Here is a 22,566-nt window from a genome sequence, read left to right as displayed (position 1 = left end):
ATAGTCCTTTAAGTATGCTGGAGTCTAGCAGGGTAACGACTCACACACACCGGAGTCTGTTGACTGGAGTCATGCTGAACTTCAGGTGTGACAGGTGTACTCTGCGTCCGGAGCGGAGTTTTCCAGAAATGTTTCAGGAACATTTGTGGGTGTTTCAGGTGCCACAGAGGTCGATGAGAGGTGGAATCTGTTCCTCCGCAGGGTACCTCTGGGCGTCTCAATGATGTAGGATCTTGGTGTGTTTGCAGAAGAGACAACAGTTCCTCTCTGATGCATATCTCTGACCCACACGTGATCCCCAGGTTGCAGGTGTGGCATGTCATGTGCTTTATGTCTTCTGTTGTAGTTTCGCTGCCGTTTTTGTCTGTAACTTTCCTCTTCAGGCTCTCCATGTCCGCACAGGCTGGGTTGAGCAGGGATGAGATGACAGGAATGGTCGTTCGGATCCTCCTGCCCATGAGTAGCTCAGCGGGACTATGGCCACTAGCCAAAGGGGCAGCACGGTAGGCCATGAGGGCTAGATAAGGATCACTGGACTTCTTGAGAAGGCTTTTGATTGTCCTTATAGCCCGCTCTGCCTCCCCGTTGCTCTGCGGGAAGTGTGGACTGGATGTCACATGGCTAAAACTCCAAGCATGTGCAAACTGTCTGAAGGACTCAGATGCAAACTGTTCATTATCCGAGCGAACTACTTCCCGGATCCCATGACATGCAAATATAGACTTGAAGTGCTCAATCACAGCTTCTGATGATGTGGATGTTAATTTGGCTATTTCAAAGAATCTTGAAAAATAGTCCACAACAACTAAGTACTGTTTGGTTTCCACCTGAAACAGGTCTGCTCCTACAGTAGACCATGGCCTAGATGGGAACTCAGTAGGCATCATAGTCTCTCTGAGGTTTGTTCTTTCGCGGGCACATGAGTCACATTTTTGGATCATTGTTGCCAGCTCTCTGCTGAGTCCTGGCCACCATACTGACTGTTTGGCTCTTTCCCTGCACTTAGTTATGCCGAGATGACCTTCGTGCAGCTTGGTCAGTATGTCTGCTCTTAGTGATGGTGGAATCACTAGTCTGCAGCCAAAGAGTAATAACCCATCTTGGACTGTGAGCTCACCTGAGAATGGCAGATAGGGCTGGAACACTCTTCCAATGGAAAACCTTCTGCACAGTACTGTTTAAGCTGCCGCAGTATGTCATCGTTGTCCAGGTGCGTGCGGATTTCTCTGAGTCTCGCCTATGTTGCTGGCAGGTTTAATATAACAGAGTCGGCATACAGGTTGATTTCCTCCTCCTGAAGGCCCGCTGTTGTGGTGCTTACTGGTGCTCTAGACAACACATCTGCAGTTGCGATCTCTTTGCCAGCCACATGAGAGATGGTGTATGAAAATCTCATGAGTCTCATACGTAGTCGTTGTATACGTGGTGGAAGTTCATCCAGGTTCTCAGCAAACTCAGCAAACCTCTCACAGGCCCATGTGGAGGCCAACGCCTCTTTCTCAATCTGGGCGTATCTGTTCTGTGCAGCTGAGGGCTCTTGAAGCATACGCCACTGGCTCTGGCGGCAAGGCGGGAACAGGAGCAGGGGGACGCTGCGACCCAACGGGAACAGGAGCAGGGGGACGCTGCGACCCAGCGGGAACAGGAGCAGGGGGACACTGCGACCCAGCGGGAACAGCAGCAGGGGGACACTGCGACCCAGCGGGTCAGTCAGGTGCGGGGAACAAGGCAGGGGACGGGACCCAGGGAAGGCTGCTGCCCAGCCGGGACTGGAGTCGGCCGGAGCGCCAAGGGACGGGCGGTGCAGGAGTGCCGACGGGTCAGTCGGTGCAGGAGTCAGTCAGAGCGGCGACAGGTCAGGAGGTGCAGGTGTCAACCGGAGCACCGGGATCAGGAGGTGCAGGGAGTCGCTGAGTGCCGCAGCCAGGAGGTGCAGGAGTCGGCCGGAGCGCCGACGGTCAAGAGTCGGCGGTACGGAGAGCCGACGGTTCTGGAGGTACAGGAGTCGGCAGGAAAGCCGACGGGTCAGTAGGTGAAGGAGTCGGCATGAAAGCCGAGGTTCAGTAGGTGAAGGAGTCGGCATGAAAGCCGACGGGTCAGGAGGTGAAGGAGTTAGCAGGAAAGCCGATGGGTCAGGAGTCGGCAGGAACACCAACGGGTCAGGGGTCGGCAGGAACGTTGACGGGTCAGGAGTCGCCGGATCGCCGATGGGTCAGGAGTCGGCCGGGGCGGAGTCCGGCCAGGGCGCCGAGGTGTCGGCCGGGCGCCGACCGGAGCGGCCGGCCGGAATGCCGACTGGTCAGGAGTCGGCCGGAGAGCCGACGGTTCTGGAGGGGCGCCGATGGGTCAGGAGTCAGGGTCAGGAGTCGGCAGGAAAGCCGACGGGTCAGGAGTCGGCCGGGACGCCGAAGGTGAAGGAGTCGGCATGGGAAGGAGCCGATGGTTCAGGAGTCGGCCGGAACGCCGACGGGACAGGAGCCGGCCGGAAAGCCGACGGGTCAGGAGTCTGCTGGAAGGAGGGACAGGAGTCTGCAGGAAAGCCGACGGGTCAGGAGTCGGCAGGAACACAGGAGTCAACGGGTCAGGAGTCGGCCGGAACGGCGACGGTTCAGGAGTCGGCCGGAACGCCGAACGGGTCAGGAGTCAGCAGGAACGCCGACGGGACAGGAATCGGCCGGAACGCCGAAGAGGTCAGGAGTCGGCCAGAATGTCTGTTGATTGTAGAGATCCCTGAGAAAGGTTATTGGAGTTTCCTTGGGGGTTGATAGGTAAGAAGAAAGAGGGGGTGAGGAATGTTTCAGGGGATCAAATGGAGGAGTCTCCATTTAAAGGTTATACAGGCTCGTCCAGCCTCGCAGTGACATAAATATCTTGAGGATTTTTTTATATCTAAAAACTAAAGACATTGTCAGAGAGGCAGGAGATGGACCCAAATGCAGACATAACAGGAGGAATTAAACAGGATTTTAATAAACAAAAGTCCAAAACAAAACTTACATGGGGGTGATGACAAAAGCAATAACAGAACGTCCAACGGAAAAAAAAAACGAGAAACAGGAACCAGGAATATCCAGGGGAACATAGCCGGGACAAGGCAGGAACAAGGCAGGAACACAGCATACATAACAGATGAACCAACAACTGGCAAACAAAAGACAGGACTATAAATACACAAGAAACTAATCAGACAACAAGACACTGGTAGGTACACATGAGGGCAGGCTGAAAGCTAATAGGTGGGAGAAACACAAGGGAATAGAACAAGGCTGACAAGACTAATACATTACAGGTGTCTACAATAGGGGACAATTTCAAACTTGGGAAAACATACAAGGGCAGGAAGTGAAATAAACACAAGACACAAGAGGCAGGAAACATACTAAAATAAAACCAAGACCATGAAACATATCGTTTAATAGAAGTGGACATAGTCACCATGTCACGGACTCAAGGACTTTGAGCCGCGCTCCCAAAAAGTCTGTGAGGGTTAAGGGCTGTCCCACTGTCAAATTGTCGAGAGTTTGAGGACTCTCTTGCAGACATTTTGAGCCATTTATGGACACTTTCTATAAATCCACATTTCTGCAGACTATGCCTAACGGAATTACCCACAATTCAAAGCAATACGACATTAAACACGACGTTACCAGTGAAAGCTGTAGCATTAAAAACTGTTAAACAAAGAGGACGGCACATTGGTGTTCAGCCTGGCATATTAAATTTACACTGTTAAATTAAGGATTAAAGATGGAACATAAAGACCTAGGAAAGCAGAAGAATGCAAGCAGAGACTATATTACCCAACTTCATTGATCAAACTTTTGATATTATTATTGAAGATGTTTTGACAAAAACGTGGAAATATATTCTTTGACAATTACCTCTCATCGCATAAGGGAAAAGCATGGAAGACGTTCAGATCAAATCAGGGATTAAAAATATTAAATAAATACCCACAATTGTACATAACATTTTCTGACGTTGTTGTGGTATTGTAACTTTAAGACATGAACATTTTTTTTTAATTCAGCTGTCATGGTTACCAACAGCTTAAGCAGAACAAACGATGTGACCAGCATTTATGGTAAACCACTCAATGCTCAGTTGATAACAGAGATAATATGACGTTTCTCCCTTATACGTATATCGTGACAATGATGAGCTCCAAATACAGACACTAACATGTATCTTTCATTCATCAGATGTCTTAGAAGTCTGAAGGTCTTTATGTTCACGCCTCCTCAAGTTGAAAGCAGCCTTACTGGAGAACAGTTCAGTTGTGGACATTGCTGAGCTTCAGTCACACGCACCATGAAGAACTTTACCTTGATAACAGCTTTAAGTCTCTGCAGCTTCAGTGAGTACAACCGCATTTATGACGTTGGTAACTTTAACCCACCTGGATTGAAACTATTTAGATTAATTTAAAGTAATTTATAGGAAATGTTCATGTTCCTTCTAATTGATTGAGTATAAATCTGTCGTTGTCTCTGTTCTCTGTTTCAGGCTGGATCTCTGTCTCAGGTTTTGACTTTGAGACTGTGGAGGTCCAGGCTGGTGGAGAAGTCGAACTGCAGTGCTCCAACTTTTCAAGTTCTCTTAGTCAGATAATCTGGTTCAGAGTGGTCAAGAGACACCCAACCCGCCAGATCGCCTACATCTACGAGCCTTTTGAGCCGACTAAATTCCCTGATGGATTTAAAAATGGAAAATTTGAAGTGAGATCCAACCTCTGTTCTGTTTTTCTCAACATCAAACAAGTGAATTCATCTGACTCCGGTCTGTATTTCTGTGGATACTACATCAGCAGAAACCCTGTTATTGTTGATTCAACATATTTAGAGGTTCAAGGTAAGACTGTTGTTAAGTTTGGTCTTTTTATTGATTGATGTGGTCTTTAAAGGAAAACTATCAACTTCACACTTCATTTTGGTGAAATAATGATGTGGGCTTAAGTTTAAGACTTAAGATTCATTAAATAGTTTAATTTTAAATTCTTTCTTCTTCATATAAAAAAATCTTGTCCATTTTAATTAATTAGATCTCAAGCACTTAAGGTTGAGTTAAATGTTCAGAGTGTAATTTTACAGTTTTTCTTATAGAAGCGTTTGATGGAATGACAAAGCTGCCGACTCTGATCCTGTCCGGTCTGACTGTTCTCCTTGTTATGGTCATCATGTGTCTGGCTGTTAAAGTCAAAAAGCTTCAGAAAAGTATAATTGTTCTTAACTTTAATGTATTTTCCTTTTTTTCAAAACTTCCTATTTCACAAAATGCATCAACAGCAATATTTTTGAACAGCTTCAGACAACTGACCAACAGATTGTTTCTGTCATTTAGCTCATGGTGAAGAACACAATCCACAACGGACAAAGGTGAGGCTTATTACGTTTCATTCTAAGATGTTTTTGTAAATCAACAGCTGCTAAAGTCACTTCAAATTATTTGTCAGATCATGATGCTGTTTTTTTCCTCACAACCTCTAATTCACAGAACCAGGACTCAGAGGAACTCCACTACGCAGCAGTGGCTTTTCAGCCAAAAACTAAACGAAACCAGCGGCCTGCATCAGAGAATGAAGCGGAGACAAATACTATTTATTCAGCAACCAGATAGACTCAGGAAGCACCTGGAACTGATGTTTTATTATTGAACCATCATCATACTGTCAACATTACTAAGACCTTAAAAGTCTTTAACTTTGTGTCAGAGATTCTTGTACAATATTCTCATTCATGCTGATTATTAATACTCATACACTTCTTTATTCGTTCCTTAAGTCTAGATTCTCCTATGGTGAGAGTTTGGTAGGAGTTAGATAGAGGTCTGCCAAAGTTAAGTTTAGCTATCATCTCAACCAGAAAAAATCCAGCTAAATAAGATATCATATTTCAAACGGGAACACATCATGTATTTGCCAGGAAGAGATAGCGCAGTGTGGTTTGAGCATCGTGAAGATAGAATCACACAAGACGCAGTGGACAGTGGTTTAGTGACATCAAGCAGCCAAAGATCAGCGTCTGCATATGTACTCACACACAGTACGTGACCATAATAATGGTGTCGGTATGAGAAGTTTGTATTTGGGTCATGAGAAACCTCTCAACCTCTGACCACAGTGAGAAGATGCTGCTCAGCCTCAAATGCAACCATTCACACTTCTCAATGGAAGCGACGGCCACACTATACTTCTAACTGTGTAATGCTCCGTAGAGCCCACTGCTGGCATTGATGCTCATTTTCATGTCCATGTTTCATCGTTGACTCTCAGTTTGGCACAGGGTCCCTTTTATTCAAGACAAACGCTTCGTCCTTGCTGTATGTAAGCATCCTGCCTTCATGAGCCACCAGCAGACGGTTATCTGTACCAGAATGTAAAGCTTGGTTTGCATAGCTCGGCTCTCCTGATTGGTGAAATGTTGCAACAGTGGCAAATGTTTTAGCATTTATATTAGCCCTGATCATGATACATGTTGGAATAGGTTGGGGAAATGAGGTGTAGCATTACGGTCGTTGGTTCAGTTGTTGAAATAAATAAACTTCAGGCAGGTATTTGACGAGTTTTGACTTGTTTTTTATTTCGTTTTGCCATTCCTATAAAGTCAGTGTGCTAAACAATTCCAAAATGTCCTGTTTACCAAAATGCATTACGAGTAAGAATAATGTAATAATTGTTGTCAATTAACTCTCTGTCGGATTAAGACGGATGATGGACTACCTGATTAAAAGTTATTTAGTTTCTCTTTTCATTTTTTTAAGGGGGGACAAAAATATAATTTTTCATGCTCATTTTTTAGATTTTGGGCTTCCATTACATGTCTTTTTTCAGACTGGTGGAAAGAAAATAGACAAAACACACATTATAGTTTTTATTTTACTGCTTTGTTTATACGTGTCTGTAGATTTCTCCTAAATTCCCCTGAAGTTAGCATTAGATAATCCATCATTTTAATTTTTAAACATACATTTTAAGAAAACTTTGAACACAGCAAATAATTGTCTTAATGTAAGAAATCAACAGGGGAAATGTTATGGTGATATTTATTAGTTAAATACATATATAAAATACAAAATCAGTTTTTTCATTTTCTTATATATTCCACAATCATTCCTTTCTATATTCTGAAGGTGTTTGCAGAGTTTTTTATTTGTCATAAATTATTCAGAGTCTGATTTAAAGGTCATTTTGTTGCTACATATATGGCAAAAAATAATTGTTTTTCCACTGTGTTGTATTTTCTGATATCCGAAGTTCTCTCTGTAAAAACCTTTGACTCTTATATGTCAACAAATGAAACTAGAATGTAGAACCTGGCTTTATGTTCATATATCTGTTTTGGAAGTTAATGTGAATCAGCACATATTTCATAAAATAATCCATAATTTGCATATCTTTTAACCCTATTCCCATAGGGTGTCTCCCGCTTAATTGTTGGAATTTCAGAATGTGTTTCAATCCATTCAAGTCCTGCATGAGCTCATTTCTTTTGAGTTTTCTCTCAGATTCAGACAGCTCACGGTGGAACTGAGGAATTGTAACGTTATGATGCTTTGTGTGGAAAGCTGGCACGAGTTAGTCTCTTCCCTTCTAAACTGTCTTCCTTTTTTTCTCTCTTACTTATTGTTGAGGTCAAACAGGAGAACAACAGAATATGATTGATGTTTGATGGGGTAAAGACATTCCACTGTCCAGGTGGTCTTATAGTGAGAGTTTGGATGGAGGGCTGCAGCAGTGGAGGAGTGTGACGGGGAACACAGCTGATATAGAGGTCATGCATCAGCATAGGGGTCATGCATAAGTACTGATGCTCTGCTTGTTTCTTTCATTGTCGTGATAAACCACATTATCAGTGACAGTTGCATTTAGAGTTTCAATCACAGGAAGACCGGTGTTATGTTGAAGTCTGTACCCTTATAGAACAGTGTCCCCCTCAAGGTTAGGGTTAGAGATAAGAGCTGGTTCAGGTTTAGGTTTAAGGGAAATACTTAACAAGGAAACAGTGTTCAACACAACGCTGGCCTTCAATTCTTCTTGTGGTTCATCATAACCAACAAAATGAAGACCTATTGATCTTTTGAGTAATATTCTCCAAATACATTCTTTAATAATGTAATCATTTTAAAACACCCTAACCCAATAAATGGAAGTATTTCTCTGGACTACACCCATCTTGGACAAACCTTCATCAGAACTCTACAAACTTCATGTAATCCAGTTTGTAGGGTGCTGGATAATCTCATGTGGTAAATGAATTAAGCAAACATGAATGCTCTGATCAAACTAGAATACATTTCTGTGATCATGTTCACTGAACCTGTATATTAAGAATAAAACCTTTTAAATGTAGACAAATCTCCACCCAGTCACAACACTATATTCATATAATTACAAAAAATAAATATATATTTATATAAAAGGCCAGCCTTCTGAAATAACAAAATGGTTTTGTAGAAAACATCTTTAGTAGGTTGCCCAAATGCCAGTAACAGCATGGTAACGCATACTCAAACGTCACCTGTAGAAAGTTTAGTGGCTCTTCCTTGTGCATCTATTTCAGAGTGGATAAGTGTCTCATACGTCTGTCTGAGTATTATGGGCCTGGGCTAGAACTAGGAAATCCTAACTTAGCATTTTTTAAAAAAAAGTTTATCTTAACTGTGAGATTCACCCTCTAGATCTACTGTGACCCTGCTTTCAAGTTAATATATCTATACTGAAATAACATTGTGAAAACAAACTCATGCAAAAAGTTTCTGGTCCAAATATTTAAATGTTTGGGTAAGACAAAAGAACACCTTTCTAGAAGGAAATCAGTCAGGAAAAGCAGTCACTAGATGCTCATTTGGAAAACACTACTTAGTTGTATTGGCAGTACATTAGTGGACAGGGACACTGTGTAGTGTTTGAAATAGTTTATTTCTACAGGTCAACGTCCAATACAGCAATACAATGCAAGGTACGGTATTATTTGTCAGCCATTGATTTTTTTTGTGAAAAATCAGTTTGTATAGTAATTTCATTGTATTAATGACTTCATGTTTTACAACAGCTTATAAATGTGTTTCTGCAAGACAGTTTAGAATTAACTTCTGCTTGTCTTTCATGTCTGTTGAGTCAAACCAAGCTTCTTTAATGGTCAAATTTGTAAAAAACAGTCTTCAAAGCCTCCTGGGTTCTAACACCGTAGTCTGCGTTCCACTTGCTGGCAATGCCTAAAAATGGACTATGTATGTAACTTGTGTGTTTTTCCAACAACCACTGGCTATAAAGAGACGTACAGCTGAGTGGATAGTTGTGTGTATCAACTATTAGCATTTACCTAGAAAAGTTAAATGTGAGCATGTGCTGTCTGTTGTACCTTCTGCTTCAGTCGTCCTTAAAGCCCACGACTTACCTGTTCACTGTGAAGGTCTCTCAGCCTTTGATGTCATCTCACCCCCGATTCAAGATAAACTAGTCCCAGTTATGCAATCTCACAAAAGGGGGAGTTAAGAAGGTATGCTGGGTCTAAAGACCAGGAGAGATATTTCTCAAATCAGCGGAACGATTTCATCAAGTTTGTTTTGCGTGATATCACAAATAAACGTATAATTTAATATAGGCAATTTTCCTTTCGAAGATTTTAGAGTGTTCGAACCAATGCAAGCGGTTACACTGATGAGGTATTTTAGCGCTGGGCATGAGTTTGGGTAAATCTGTGAACAACATTACTGCACATCCGTTTATTAAAAACAAGTTCGACAATGGACAGGTACATGTGAACGCTTTCCGGTAACTGTCCTATTAACAGTTACTTTCTACATTTGTCAAACCCATACGTCTTAGCAGTTAAATTTTTTTTTTTTTTTTTTTTTTAGCAATGGCGGTTTGGTTTTTCGATGGGAAAGCGTAACATAATGGAACCAACGTGCAGATTAGATTTAACACCAAACATGATTTAGTTCAGTTAAATCTACAGTCACAAATATCGCCAGGACTGCTGCTGAAATGATCAGCTTTCTAAGGTCACACACAACATAACACTAATTTTTCAAAACGTAAATGTACAAAATAAAAAACCGCCTAATTCAGACGTCAAGCATAAAAAAATACTATAGCACAATGACAAACTAAAACAATCAGGGGGGGGTAAACGAGTAAAAACTGTCCCAAATTAATAAAAACAAAAAACAGACGTGGACGTCGGCAAATCGGTTCCTCCTGTGAGCATCGCAGGGAAACGCAACGCGCTCAGCCACAGACAGGGAGAGGATAGTGTCACGTGCATCAGGAGGCGGCGAGCGGCGACGCAGTTGACGACGATCCTGAAAAAAGAGCAAATGACACAAATGACCGGTCTGTCTCTGTTGATACAAAGCACGTTGTTCCATCTAAATTATTTGCATGTGGAGTTCTGCATCGAGTCCCATTCAGTCTGAGATCCCAGACCGAACACTTGTATTTGTCGGATTTGTCGCACATTTAAATTTTAATGTTGTTTTAAAAGCTTAGCTGAATTCCAGGTGAGTGCACAGATGTGCATTGCCAACGCATTTATAACTTGTTGAATATAACTTCGTACGCATGCTTTTTCAAACCTCGTGTTCCCCCAGAAACAGCTGGAGCGTGCAAGACAAGTGACAAGCTGCCTCTGCCTTTACAGGGACGAATGGCTTCAGAGAAGATATGAACACCAGTCTATCTCAGACCTATTCTCACCTTCACATGCCCGGGCCTTAATAAGCGTAGCGTGCAGGTGGTGGCGGAGGCAGCCGTTCTGCGTAGGGGTCCCTGGCGCGTGGAACTCCGTATGCCGGGACCCGGGATACCGGAGAGAGTCGGGAGCGCTCGTAGGAGTAGCCATTATTTGCGGGGGGCATTGGAGCACTGGGCGCCCTCCTTAGGGGACTGCGATCTCGGGCGTAGTACGAGGACGGAGGTGGTGGGAGGGGACGACGCTCATAAGGGTCAAGCGACGAGGGCATAAGACGGTCTCGGACAACGGCTGACGGGGAGGGGGAGGAGGAGGGGCGCCAGCACGTTGGTCCTCGTAGGCGGCCATACCATACGGACGGGCTCTGTACTTCTCATAGTAATCTACCACGCCGTATCTGTCCCTCTCACCCTCGTAGGGACGTTCAGGGTAAACTGCTCGTCTAGGGGGAGGGGGTGGCAGAGGAGGGGCGGGGTAACCTGGGGGTATATGGCTGAGGCGGCCTCTCATGTAGCTGGGTGGGGGGGCTCATGCCTCTCTCCTGGGTAGCGTGGGGGCCAATAGCCACCCCTGTCTGGGGGAGGAGGGGGTAGTCATCCCGTTCATCGTGTCTGGGGCGGCTCTTAGAAATCTGCACATGGATGCGTTTGCCTAAATACAAAAACAAAAAAAAATACAGATAAATAAAAATTTGGTTTAATAAGTTACATAAACACAGTTTTACTTATTTTACTTCATGACCCTTTACCTTGAAATTCAGTATTGTCCAGTCCCTTGATGGCATCCATGGCCTCTTCAGAGTTGGACATGTGTACAAAAGCAAAATTCTTGACTACAGCACACTCAGTGACTGAGCCGTACTCTTCAAAGAGAGCCCGGAGCTCGTCATCAGCGCCCTTTTCTACGTTAGCTACATGCAGTTTGACTGAGCCCTGGTTCTTCCCGTGGCTGGCCTCCACATTGATAGGTGTGCCGTGAAGCTTGTAAAGGTGCAAATTCTTGATGGCTTTGGTGGCGGCCTTGCGGTCATCCATGTGGATGAAGGCGTAGTTCTTGATGATGGCACATTCTGTGACTGTGCCGTACTCAGTAAAGAGTGCCTTGATTTCATCTTGGTCTGCCTCTCGGGGCAGGTTTCCCACGAAAATCTTAACCATCGTTTAAAATCTGTTTCAGAGCAAATGAGAGAAAATTGAATATGTGAGGATGGGGAGAGAAAAAACAAACATCTACTTAAAAAGTAACGCTGAACATTCATATATATATATATATAGTTAGCTCTATACCTTAACACTTTTCTCTGATTCAATAGACCCGACTGTGAATCTAACGGGCCTGTTCAAAATGGCGGACGTCAGTTTAACTAACGATGCAGGTAACGAGCCTTAAATTGCTGATTTGTAAACAATTTATCTAACGTTAATATATTTTGATATCAAAACGTGTTTGCTATTTTTATTAATATAATGCTAACGTGTGGAATGCCAAGACTAAACAAAATCCCTGGTCTCGGTTAAGCAAATGTTCTCGTGCTAGCTGTTAGCCTCACAGTCAAGCCACGCTATCACACAAAGCACCGCTGTCCATACGAGCATAAACGTGTAGTGGTGAGCGGAACAACAACTATTCGAAGGTGAGTATATGTTACGAGATTTGTTTATTGCAGTGAATTGTATATATTAATACACAGACGTCTGCATTTAGGTTTACCTTTATATCGGGCGGCCCTCGACAAAGAATTCAAACTGTTTTCGAGAGCTTTCCTTCTACCGAGTCGACTTCCGCTTTCCGATGTCCTACCTGATCCCTATAAGGAAGGACCCGCCCCTCTCGGCCTCTGATTCGCTAGGAATCGTTCCCTTCGTCGGTTGGATTGTGTGGGTTTAATTTCGAGGAATGTGATTGGTTAGGTTCAGGGTAAATATATCAGGATAGACCAATCGTGGGGCAGAGGGGGCGGGAGATTCCTTCTTCTTCGTCTGTATCATCGAATATATGCGGATCACAACAAACCCATAACAACAGCGCCACCCACTGTCGTTTATGGATATTTTCAACGAAAGTACACAAACCTTGTTTTACGTCAAGGATAACATGCTTTGGATTTTAAAAACAAAGAATCTACCCTGTGATTAATGAATGACTATATGTCACATATATGTCTCCCTAATTCTCTATGCATCAGAAAGTTCAAAATGAGCCAACAAAACATGTTATATGTTGTCTTATTGTCCGAATTACGAAAACAAATTAATAATTCACTCTGTCTCGTTCTTTTTACTACTTCAGTTAGTTACATGGCACTAAAATAATGGAAGTTAGTAATAACTTCCGCGAATCAACCGCCCTGTGTTAATATGAAACACTGGTTTTATAGCAGAGCTTATGGTTTCCCGCTATGGTTGGTAATGTTGTAATGTTTTTTTCTTAAGATCTAGGTCGCAGAACAAAGGTCGACCGTGCATATGAACAGAAACTTCAGTGTCTTCCTTTCTCTTTTAAGTTGCAACATCGGGGAATTTTCTGTTGTAATGCTACGTTCAAGTACTGATCAGAAAATTATATGTTAGAGAACAGCAAAGTAAACTCAAAAAATGAACATTTTAAACTCCAGAGAATTATGAAATATGCCTAAATTCCCAGAAGTCAAGGCGGCATCTGCATAGTAGCTTACTCTTCTACTCCGAACAGCCTGAACTTCAATGTAATCAGTTTACAATGATATAAAACAGAGAAATAAGCTAATCCTCTTTTTTTTAAAGTGTGAAATACTTAGTTGTTGGTATTTAGCTTCATAAAAGAGGATTCATGTATAATCAAAGGAATCTTAGTTAATTGTCTGTTAATCAGTTAGCTGATTGATCGTATGTCTGCCCTAAAGTGTAGCTAATGGCCTATGGAGTAAATTGTTAAAACGTTTCATTGTTTAAAATTATTTGTGAATTAAGCTGGTGGTTCACATAACTTGCTGTTGCATGTTAGTGTTTCAGTGGCAAACTTCCTACTAGAGTGACGAAATGGCTATACATCCTTATTTTCTCTCCAAGTGTTGGACAGAACTTCCATCCTCTCACCTTTTTATAGCCCAACTACACAACTGCATTTCCTCTCCAACAATTTTCAACAATGATTTTTTCCCTGAATCGCACTTGAAAGCAGCATTGGGCTGAGTCTTGTGAGAGTGACGAAACTGAGAAGAGAAGACAGCAGCTTGAAAACAAAGAGCAGTAAGGGAAAGTCTCTCTCAGCTCCAGCACCGTTAGTTAGTCTCCTCTGAGTTACACGCTGTATATCTTATACTGCATATCTTATCTAGCTTCTCTGTGGACGGAGGCAGAGCATCTTCAAAATTAAAGTACAACCTCAACATTCAGGTAAGACACATGCATCTAACAGCAGCAGTTAGTGTGTTACTTTACTTTAGTTTTGACTGGTCGGATACATCATCTCACTGGATTCCTAATAAATTCTTCTTTTGCCTCAGCAGGCTTTCGTCACTGAAGGTCAATAGGTCAATCCGTCCTCCACTGATTTCATCAGGAGCTTTTTCTTTCACGATGAACGTGTCCCAGACGATGGAGACAGAGGAGGAGTTCCTAACTTGCCTCTACATCAAGCTTTACCACCCTCTCCAGAGTTGTAAGGGCCTTTACGGGCTGCTTCCTCTGGGGACCAAGATCAAACACTCAGGGGATGACCCTCTCAGGCTGGGACGTGACGCCCAGGCCTGCACCTTCGCCCTGGTCGACGTCCGGGTGTCCCGCAAACAGCTGGCCCTCCACGCCTACCGCACACCGCAGAGCCCAGACATGCTGTTCACCATCCAGAACTTGAGCCAGAAGGGGCGGCTGGCAGTGAACAGCTCCGCGCTGGGCTACCTGGAGAGGATGGACCTCCCAGACAAGGCCCTGATCCGGTTCGGGGAGTATGAGATGCTGATCATCCGTGAATCCGGCGAGGCCAAGGGGAGCTTCGAGGTGGAGTTTGAGGTGCTGACAGTGCCTCCGTCCAGAGAGACATGCACCAGTGTGCCCAGTATGACACCCGTCATGGAGACTGGCTCACGTGTGATTAACAGTTTCCCAGGAGAACTCAAGAGTTGGCCAACTTGGCCCTCTTGAGACTGATGAGACCGTCATGTGTCATTCATGATGTTGCGACTTTTTACTTTGCCATTGGCTTGAACTGAAGGGGATACAAAGTACTGTGTGGTTGTTCCTTTAGAGTTACAGCAGGCTTGGATAAATCCCTCTTTGTAAAGTGAAATCATAGTATTATTTAGCATTAAATATATTGTATATATATTTCTCCATGTCTATTGATCATAAAGCTGTGATCTTTATATATATCAGCTAGTTTTGAAAGTGTAAATGCTGTGACTTCTTAAAGCTGTTCATTTCTACATTATCTATTTGAGCACAATAAATTGTATTTTTTTTAAAAAATACTGTTTATCAGCCCAATATTTGACATCATGAGAAGTTAGCTTCTTTCCACAACTTATTTCAGAGCAGGCTGTGTAGACATGTTTATAGGACTCAGCACGACATGATACAGAGATGTGTGGGGAGTGTTAGTTTTCGGGAAGACCTGTTTGCTATCTTTTTAATCGTCTTAGAACAAAGTCCAGTCTTCCTGGAAAATCCTTTATCGCCTTGTATAAAATTTACAAGCAGGGCAACAATGGAAGCAGAGGAGCGTGGTTATTGTAGTTGATACGTGATGACTCCAAACACCACCCATGATTTACCCGAAACTCGAGTCCAGCAAGAAGGAAGGAAGCTTAAAAGAAGAAGCCTCATTTGAACTCAAATAACTTAAGTGAGCAATCACAATTTCACAAAAAATAAAGGGACACAGAAAATGACACTGCTCATTATTGCGCAGATCTGGGAGGACTTTATTTCAGTTTCACTTTGAGTTATTTATAAACTGCTTTGTCGTGTTTTAACTGTAATATATCCTTCCATGGCAGGTTCCTCTCCAGGATGGAAGATATCCAATTTGATCAAATTTGACATTTTCAAGTGATTTATCATAAGATTTTGCAAAGCCCGATTATGATAAAAACACTTTGTTAGCACAATGTAACAAAATTAAAAAACAAAATTGATTTCTTTCTGTCCCGCACACTCGCCTTAAGACCCGTGGTGACTGAGCTTTTGAGTAGTTCCAACGCTATGGAATGCTCTTCCTGCACACCTACGGCTTGCTGATTCTGCATGTAAATTGATGGCCCTTGTATGGCCACCTTGTGTTAATTATTTTTTATTCTTGTCTGAAATGCCGCTCCTGTTAAGCACTTTGTGACATATGTCTGTGAAAAGTTCTATATCAATACATTTTTTCCTTACTTTACTTACTTACAATGTAACAAAATTAAGACTGATTTTGAATATCACTTTGTCAGTATATCCAATACCTGAACATTGAGGGAAAGTCAGAGGTTTATCATGATTTTATACTGAATAATACAATGTAAAATTGTATATCTTTAAAAACTTTTTAAATGAAGACAATTCATAAGAAAAGGTTTACAAAAGTCAGGTGCTCCAAACATTTGGATGCAATTGGCTTTATACAGTAACCCAAAGTACATTTGTATGACAGATTTGTAGGATCATAAATAGTTTATAGACATGAATACAAAGATAATAGCAAAATAAAAGTATTTCCTGTAAAAAGTCCATGCAATGAATTCAAGTAAACTAATATGGCTTAGCCATATCTGAATTTCATTGGTTCGGTAGAGAGGGTTGGTTAGAGGACCCCTGTCAGTTTGAGATGTTTCAGGTCATTAAGAATCAATCCACATTGTGACCTGTAGGACTGATCTGAACTCATTGCTCTCTATCAAACCCATTATTTTGGTGTCATCAACTGCAAAGAAAGAATATGAGCCAGTTCAGGTTTTCAGAGGACTGGACATTCCCTCCAGATCCCCGACCGATACACCAAACGTTCACTGAGGACACATCCGCTTCCTGTTAAAAAAAAAGAAGACACCTTCACTTAGAGCTCATAGAAATGACAAGTCTGTTATGGACTTCAGAGTGAACTCGTACTGCTTTACCTCTAACTACAGGGACATCTGATCCCACTTTTTTCCCCAACTGGTAACGTTCAGAGAATTCATCCCCAGACTCGTTGCAGCTGGCAGAGCAGAGACAGGCCTGTAGACAGAGACAGAGTAAGCCGTCCCACTCATCACATATCCTCCATCTTATTTCTTCATTACATCATACCTAGGATTATTTATAAACAATGTAAAACTAAAGAATACATTTTACTTTTTTTCCTGTGCTGGAGGATTTTAAAATGTCATGGTTTCCTGATTTTGAAAATAAAAGTTAAGTTGTATGGAACACTGCAGTCAGTATGAATGCATAAACACAAGAGGGAGGCAGGAGACAGTTTATCGCATTAGTAAGTGGTGTTTAGCAATAAAAAGTTTAAATGACGCCTACCTCAGTTCTACTGGATGCTGCACATCTTCCAAGGAGGACTTACCATGAGCTGCCATCTCCTGCATTGAGTCTAACAACCTACAAAGAGCACAAATACTAAGAATACCAAGACTGCATGCAATTTGTGGTATAAATATATAGTTGAGAATAATGACAATAACACAAAGTGTGACCAACATGTAGTGTGAACTCAATGACAAATAAATGAAAGATCCAAATCAAGACTTGAGAACAATTGTCGCAAGACGACAGAAACATGAGCCGTCGCAAAGCTTAGTTGATTTTTGTTTTACTTCTAAGAAAACCACTGATTGGCTTGACACACGGTAGGCAACGGTTGAGAGACGCAGCTCCATGTGACCCGGGGACGACGCGCTGCAGCAGATGGACGCGATGTGGAAACGTCGCGGATAGAGCTCTATGAGGGTCACAGAGGGGACGTCAGAATCAAAATCTACTTTTAATGACTCGAGAAATAGAGATGAATTTGACCGTCGTCACGTCGGGTATCAGCCGCTCTGAAATGTGTTTTTTTTCCCCCCTCACTTTGCATCACAAGCTCGGGTGCTCAGGTGAACGTGAATCATTACCAGATTTTAGTGGAAAGCAGTTTGGGTTTGCAAACAAAGATCTAACGTCTCACGTGTTTTCCTGCATTTTCACAGGGCTGACAAAACATCACCCACCATGTGTCAAGAGGAGAACTCTGAAGGGTGTGAAGAATGAAGCTGAAGCGCGTTAGGAGTTCAACGCCTGGGTATTACTAAGTACAACTGATCTGATGAATGGCGGCTGCCTGCAGAGTCAGACTAAAAAGGCCTACCCCAACAAGGAATAATTTGACAGTTAAAACGGAGATTTTGGTTTGATTTTTTTTTATTAAAAAGCCTTCAAATGAAAAGCAACTTGTAAAGTAAATAAAATCATACATAATGGTGCTATAGATTCTATTTTCGCAAGAAAAGAGAACACAAAGTTTAAAAAGAACAAAACCACACTGGAACTTTTGTCATGCTTCTACACTGACTTATTTATAACTTTTTTTTGATTTTGTGATCAACCTCGGTCCGAGCACAATAATTTTGTTTACAAAGACTAAATCTTTTTTAATTAAAATGACTTCCCTTGTTATGAAATAATGTCACAGTTTCCCAGAGGTCATATCATTTTAGAAAAGTTGAAGAGCAGAGGGATTTTGGCCATTAACAGTACTGCGTCTCACTGAAATACACTAAGTACCTAAGCCAGAATCCTATTCTGCAAAACACTTGAAGGATTTGAACAGTAAAACAAGCAGAGGAACAGAAGAAGCATGAACAGCTCAGAAGAGTACGTGAACTGTAGACATGGAATCATATTTGTTAAAGTATGGGGCTGTCTGCAATACAGTATCTTCCAGTAAGTCTCAGGCGAACGCAACGCAATCCGCCATAGACGAGGGGGATGTAAAGCGCCACGTACATCAGCAGACGACGACGATCTTGTCATATTCTAAACCTGGAAAGAGAGCACACCACACATGTCAAGGAGGGTATTTTAGTCAGGATTCGCGCAAGACTCATCTTTGATGTTAAAGCAACAATAAATTAGGATTCTATCAGCAATGTTAAGTTGTTGTATATTGATCTCTTGGCTGGACTAGATCTGCAGCAATTTAGAGCTCTGGATGAAGGGGATGGTTTTAAACGTGATTCTATTTCAACTTACAAATTTAGCTCATCGAATTAATTTAGGTACATATTTAGATATGTCATTGTGCCTACTTCAAGTCGTGTTCTCACCTTGAATTACACTCTTGTGTGCCTAATAGCTTGCATATCGAGGTGGTGGTGGTGGTGGCGGCGCCCCCCCTGAGAAGGGGTCCCTGGGGCGGGGAGCTGCATACATCTGGGATGCATACATTGGAGCCCTGGACAGCGGGGAGAGCCTGGATCGCTCGTAGGGGTACCCATTACCAGCTGACATAGAAGGCGGAGGGGGGGCTCGTCTGATGGGGCTCCGGTCCCTGGCCATGTAGGAGGGCGGAGCAGGGGGGTGTCGATCGTATGGGCTAGGGGCCCCCATTCCGAGACGTTCCCTAACCAGTGCCGAGGGAGGAGGCGGAGGAGGGGGGTTGATACTGGAGCGCCTGTCATCGTAGCCCCCCGTGCTGTAAGGACGGGCTCTGTATTTCTCATAGTAATCGACCATCCCGTAGGCGTCTCGCTCACCGTAGCCACGGTCGGGATATGGTGCTCGTCTCGGGGGAGGGGGTGGTGGAGGCAGCGGCGGAGGAGCGTAAGCGGACATGCGCTCTCTGTAGGGAGGCTCGGGCCTCTCCCCTGGGAAGCGAGGAGGATAATAGCCTCCTCTGCTTGGCGGAGGCGGATAGTCCTCCTCCTCATCAGGTGCCCCTCTGGGTCTGCTCTTTGATACCTGGACATGTATTCGCTTTCCTGAGAGAGAGAAAAAAAACAACAACAATGTCCCTCAAAACTAAAAAGGCAGAATAAGAACAGTATGGACACCCCAAAAAACATCCAATTCTTTCATGCATGGACTATATCAAATGAACCTACCTTGAAAGTCTGTGTTATCCAGACCCTTTATGGCATCCATGGCCTCGTCAGAATTGGCCATGTGGACGAAGGCAAAGTTCTTGACAATGGCGCACTCTTTGACTGTGCCGTACTCTTCAAACAGCTCACGGAGCTCATCATCGAAGCCCTTTTCTACATTGGCTATGTGGAGCTTCACAGGGCCCTGGTTCTTCCCTCTGCTGGGCTCCACATTGATGGGTCTGCCATCCAGCTTGAAGAGATGGAGCTCACGGATGGCTTTGGTGGCTGACTTTCGGTCGTCCATATGGACAAAAGCATAGTTTTTGTACTTGGCACATTCTGTCACTGTGCCATATGGGGTAAACAGAGCTTCAACGTCCTCCTTTCCAGTGTCCTGAGACAGGTTCCCAATGAAAATCTTGACCATGGTTGCTCCAGTGTACTTCTCTAAAAGGAATAAACAGTATGAGCCAACACAGGCAACCAAGTAGCAGGAAAAAGAGACCAGTGAGAGAGCGAATGGGGAATCCATAACGTCATGATCAGGAAATAGACAGCTTGTAATAGAGACGACTGAGGGCTAAGGGCGACCCGGGTAAAACCATAAACTATAATAACCTCTGTCCTTATCAAATTTGTACCTTCGTCATAGAAGATTAACTGCTTTAATTATAGCAAACTTTCAAAAAAAAAAAAAAAAAAAAAAAGCTTTGAAGAAGTTACCGTGTTTACACTTCCTGGTCAGAAAGCTGCTAGCCAGGCTCGTTTCATTGAATGGTTTCTAATAGCAAGCTAGCAGCCATTAGCTTAGTTAGCCATTTTGTCTCTGGTGACTGTAACCAAATACAATTCTGTTCCGCCATTGATACTGTATGCAGATACTGTTAAAGATATGTGAAACCACAGTGGTAATGAAGGAAAAAGCAACGAATAGAGGGAGGCGTAAATGCGAAACTACTCACATCTTGCTCCTGCTCGTTTCCACAACGAAGTCGAAACTCTCCAGGATACGATTCAGTGGATTACGAGCAGGCAATAAACGCACAACTAGGGCTCTGATTGGTGGATTGACGTGTCTCTCAAAGCGTACGGACTGTGATTGGGTAAAGATATGAAGGGGTGTTTTTTGCGGAAAAGGCGTTTTATCATGGCGGCTTGCTCGAAAAGTTTGCTTTCAACTTTTTCAAACTTTAACTTTGATAACTACGAATGTGCACACGTTATTTTTTCTCTTTCCTCAATTTTTCTTGTTGTTATTCTGTCACACTACATGTTAATTTTTTACTGTGATTGACGCTTTATACTTATTTATATACGTTACACATGTTTGTCACATGTGTAACGTAACATCTACTGCATGTAGATAAATGTAAATATCTAAGATGAGCGAGCACTGAACCATCATGAAGTTATACATTCGAGAATGAATGACAACTTACCTTGTAAACTATATAATGAATAAAAAAACTCATGGTGGAAGGAAATGAATGACAAGTCTAATTTGAAGTCTGTGTATGTAAATGCGGGGTTTTTTGTTGAGTAGGTGTTGTGTAAATCCAGACTCCACCCTGTTTTATCAACATCTCAACTAGTAGTGAGTGAATGGCTCTTCATTAAAATGCAAAGCTGCATAAATCCTGAGGGGGCAGAACCCATCTTAATTCATTGCTCCTATCAAAATATTGTTTAGCCTGTTGTGTGACTTTAAATACCTTTATGGACTGGAGGATGCACAAGAGAATCAGTTCAAACTGAAATTAAAACACATAGAAAAGACAAAATGTCCTGCCAGTCACCATGCTCCGCACCTGAGTTCATCTGGACAGAAAAGAACAATCTTAATTTGGATGTCCCTGTTTGGTCCAAAAACTTACCAGAGAAGGAAAAGCTCATCTGAACTGGCATAGAAACAATGTAAACTGTGGCAAAACATAGTGATGGTGAAAATAATCTAGGTTGTAATGATCTATCTTTCAAGTTAGGTTTTTTGCAGCTTAATGCACTTTCATGAATGCCCTCTGTCACAACATACACTAGAACTATAGTATATTACTGCTCTACTGAACTCCAATAGGATGCTATTAAAACACAGCTGACTAAAAATACTATTTACCCAAAATCAAACAGTTATATTTAACATATACACATTCAATATAAACTGACAAAATAAATTTAGTAAGATGGTAAATTACAAACACAGTAAAATCAAAAACAGTGAAGATATATTTGAAAAATTCAGCAAACAAGACCGACATTGATTATGTATTGACAGTCAGTGAATTCTAGGAAGTTGATCGTTGCATCTTCTTAAACAGCATTTGCTGTCCGGGGCCTTTTGGAGGAAAAAGGCCTCTGGGATTTGTCACTTCTAATGAGGCTTTTCTGATTAATCCCAAAAGCAAAATTAAAAAATATTCCTTAAGGATGCGACATCCCTTTGTGAGTCCAAGCAAACAAGTTCACAACAAGTTGCTTACCATGCTGCCATAAAGCTGTGACTTGTGAAGCATCCAGCTGACAGTTGCTTTACATTGGCTTTTAGTGTCTCAACCATGCAGCCCTGGAGCTTCAGTGCTCACAGTCCTCTTACTGGGCTCCCTCACTGCTGCTCTTCTCATATTGTGTTCTAGTGTCACACTCCTGATCACATATGTTAAGAGAGTTCCTATTTTCATTTTTGATTGGAAAGAAGTCAATGTTTGAACTCCAGCATTGAAGTTTTTTTCATTCATCAACATTTTGTAAAAAATAAAGTAAAAGAAGGCAAAAATACTACCGACAGATACTGCATGTGCTTCTGATCGTCATTTACAGGATTGTACATTTACTTAAGAGTGAAAGATTTAGCACATCCATTGTCTCTGG

General features: G+C 42.5%; 4 protein-coding genes across 5 annotated transcripts; 2 read left to right on the top strand and 2 right to left on the bottom strand.

Moving 5' to 3' along the window:
• Positions 1–4,311: 4,311 nt before the first annotated feature.
• Positions 4,312–5,616, top strand: LOC129093157 (uncharacterized). The gene is made up of 5 exons (XM_054601074.1): positions 4,312–4,357; positions 4,507–4,851; positions 5,103–5,213; positions 5,341–5,375; positions 5,494–5,616. The coding sequence occupies exons 1-5, from the start codon at positions 4,312–4,314 to the stop codon at positions 5,614–5,616; spliced, it is 660 nt and encodes a 219-aa protein (XP_054457049.1).
• A 3,292-nt stretch (positions 5,617–8,908) lies between these two features.
• Positions 8,909–12,509, bottom strand: rbm4.3 (RNA binding motif protein 4.3). The gene is given in 7 exon segments (XM_054601362.1): positions 8,909–10,305; positions 10,700–10,991; positions 10,994–11,219; positions 11,222–11,281; positions 11,284–11,345; positions 11,443–11,861; positions 12,405–12,509. Coding segments are annotated over 5 exon segments (1,032 nt in total). The 5' UTR covers positions 11,852–11,861; positions 12,405–12,509; the 3' UTR covers positions 8,909–10,305; positions 10,700–10,716.
• A 1,333-nt stretch (positions 12,510–13,842) lies between these two features.
• tifa (TRAF interacting protein with forkhead associated domain) lies at positions 13,843–15,104 on the top strand. The gene is made up of 2 exons (XM_054601654.1): positions 13,843–14,068; positions 14,182–15,104. The coding sequence occupies exon 2, from the start codon at positions 14,252–14,254 to the stop codon at positions 14,813–14,815; it is 564 nt and encodes a 187-aa protein (XP_054457629.1). The 5' UTR covers positions 13,843–14,068; positions 14,182–14,251; the 3' UTR covers positions 14,816–15,104.
• A 1,342-nt stretch (positions 15,105–16,446) lies between these two features.
• On the bottom strand, positions 16,447–20,741 carry LOC129093589 (RNA-binding protein 4.1-like). Of its 2 annotated transcripts, XM_054601652.1 has the most exons (6): positions 20,664–20,741; positions 19,720–20,148; positions 18,943–19,596; positions 17,162–18,658; positions 16,768–16,867; positions 16,447–16,678 (listed from the first exon to the last, which is right to left on the bottom strand). In XM_054601652.1, exons 2-3 carry the CDS (start codon positions 20,126–20,128, stop codon positions 18,965–18,967), a joined length of 1,041 nt encoding a protein of 346 aa, XP_054457627.1. In that variant the 5' UTR covers positions 20,129–20,148; positions 20,664–20,741; the 3' UTR covers positions 16,447–16,678; positions 16,768–16,867; positions 17,162–18,658; positions 18,943–18,964. The 2 variants fall into 2 exon arrangements, with proteins under 2 accessions (XP_054457627.1, XP_054457628.1); XM_054601653.1 differs by having other exon boundaries at positions 16,768–18,658; positions 19,720–20,146; positions 20,664–20,701.
• Between the last annotated feature and the right edge of the window lie 1,825 nt (positions 20,742–22,566).

Source organism: Anoplopoma fimbria, chromosome 7 (assembly GCF_027596085.1).
Source record: "Anoplopoma fimbria isolate UVic2021 breed Golden Eagle Sablefish chromosome 7, Afim_UVic_2022, whole genome shotgun sequence".
NCBI lineage: Eukaryota > Metazoa > Chordata > Actinopteri > Perciformes > Anoplopomatidae > Anoplopoma > Anoplopoma fimbria.
The sequence above is the reverse complement of the archived record's forward strand: the minus strand, read 5'-3'. Positions and strand labels throughout refer to the sequence as shown.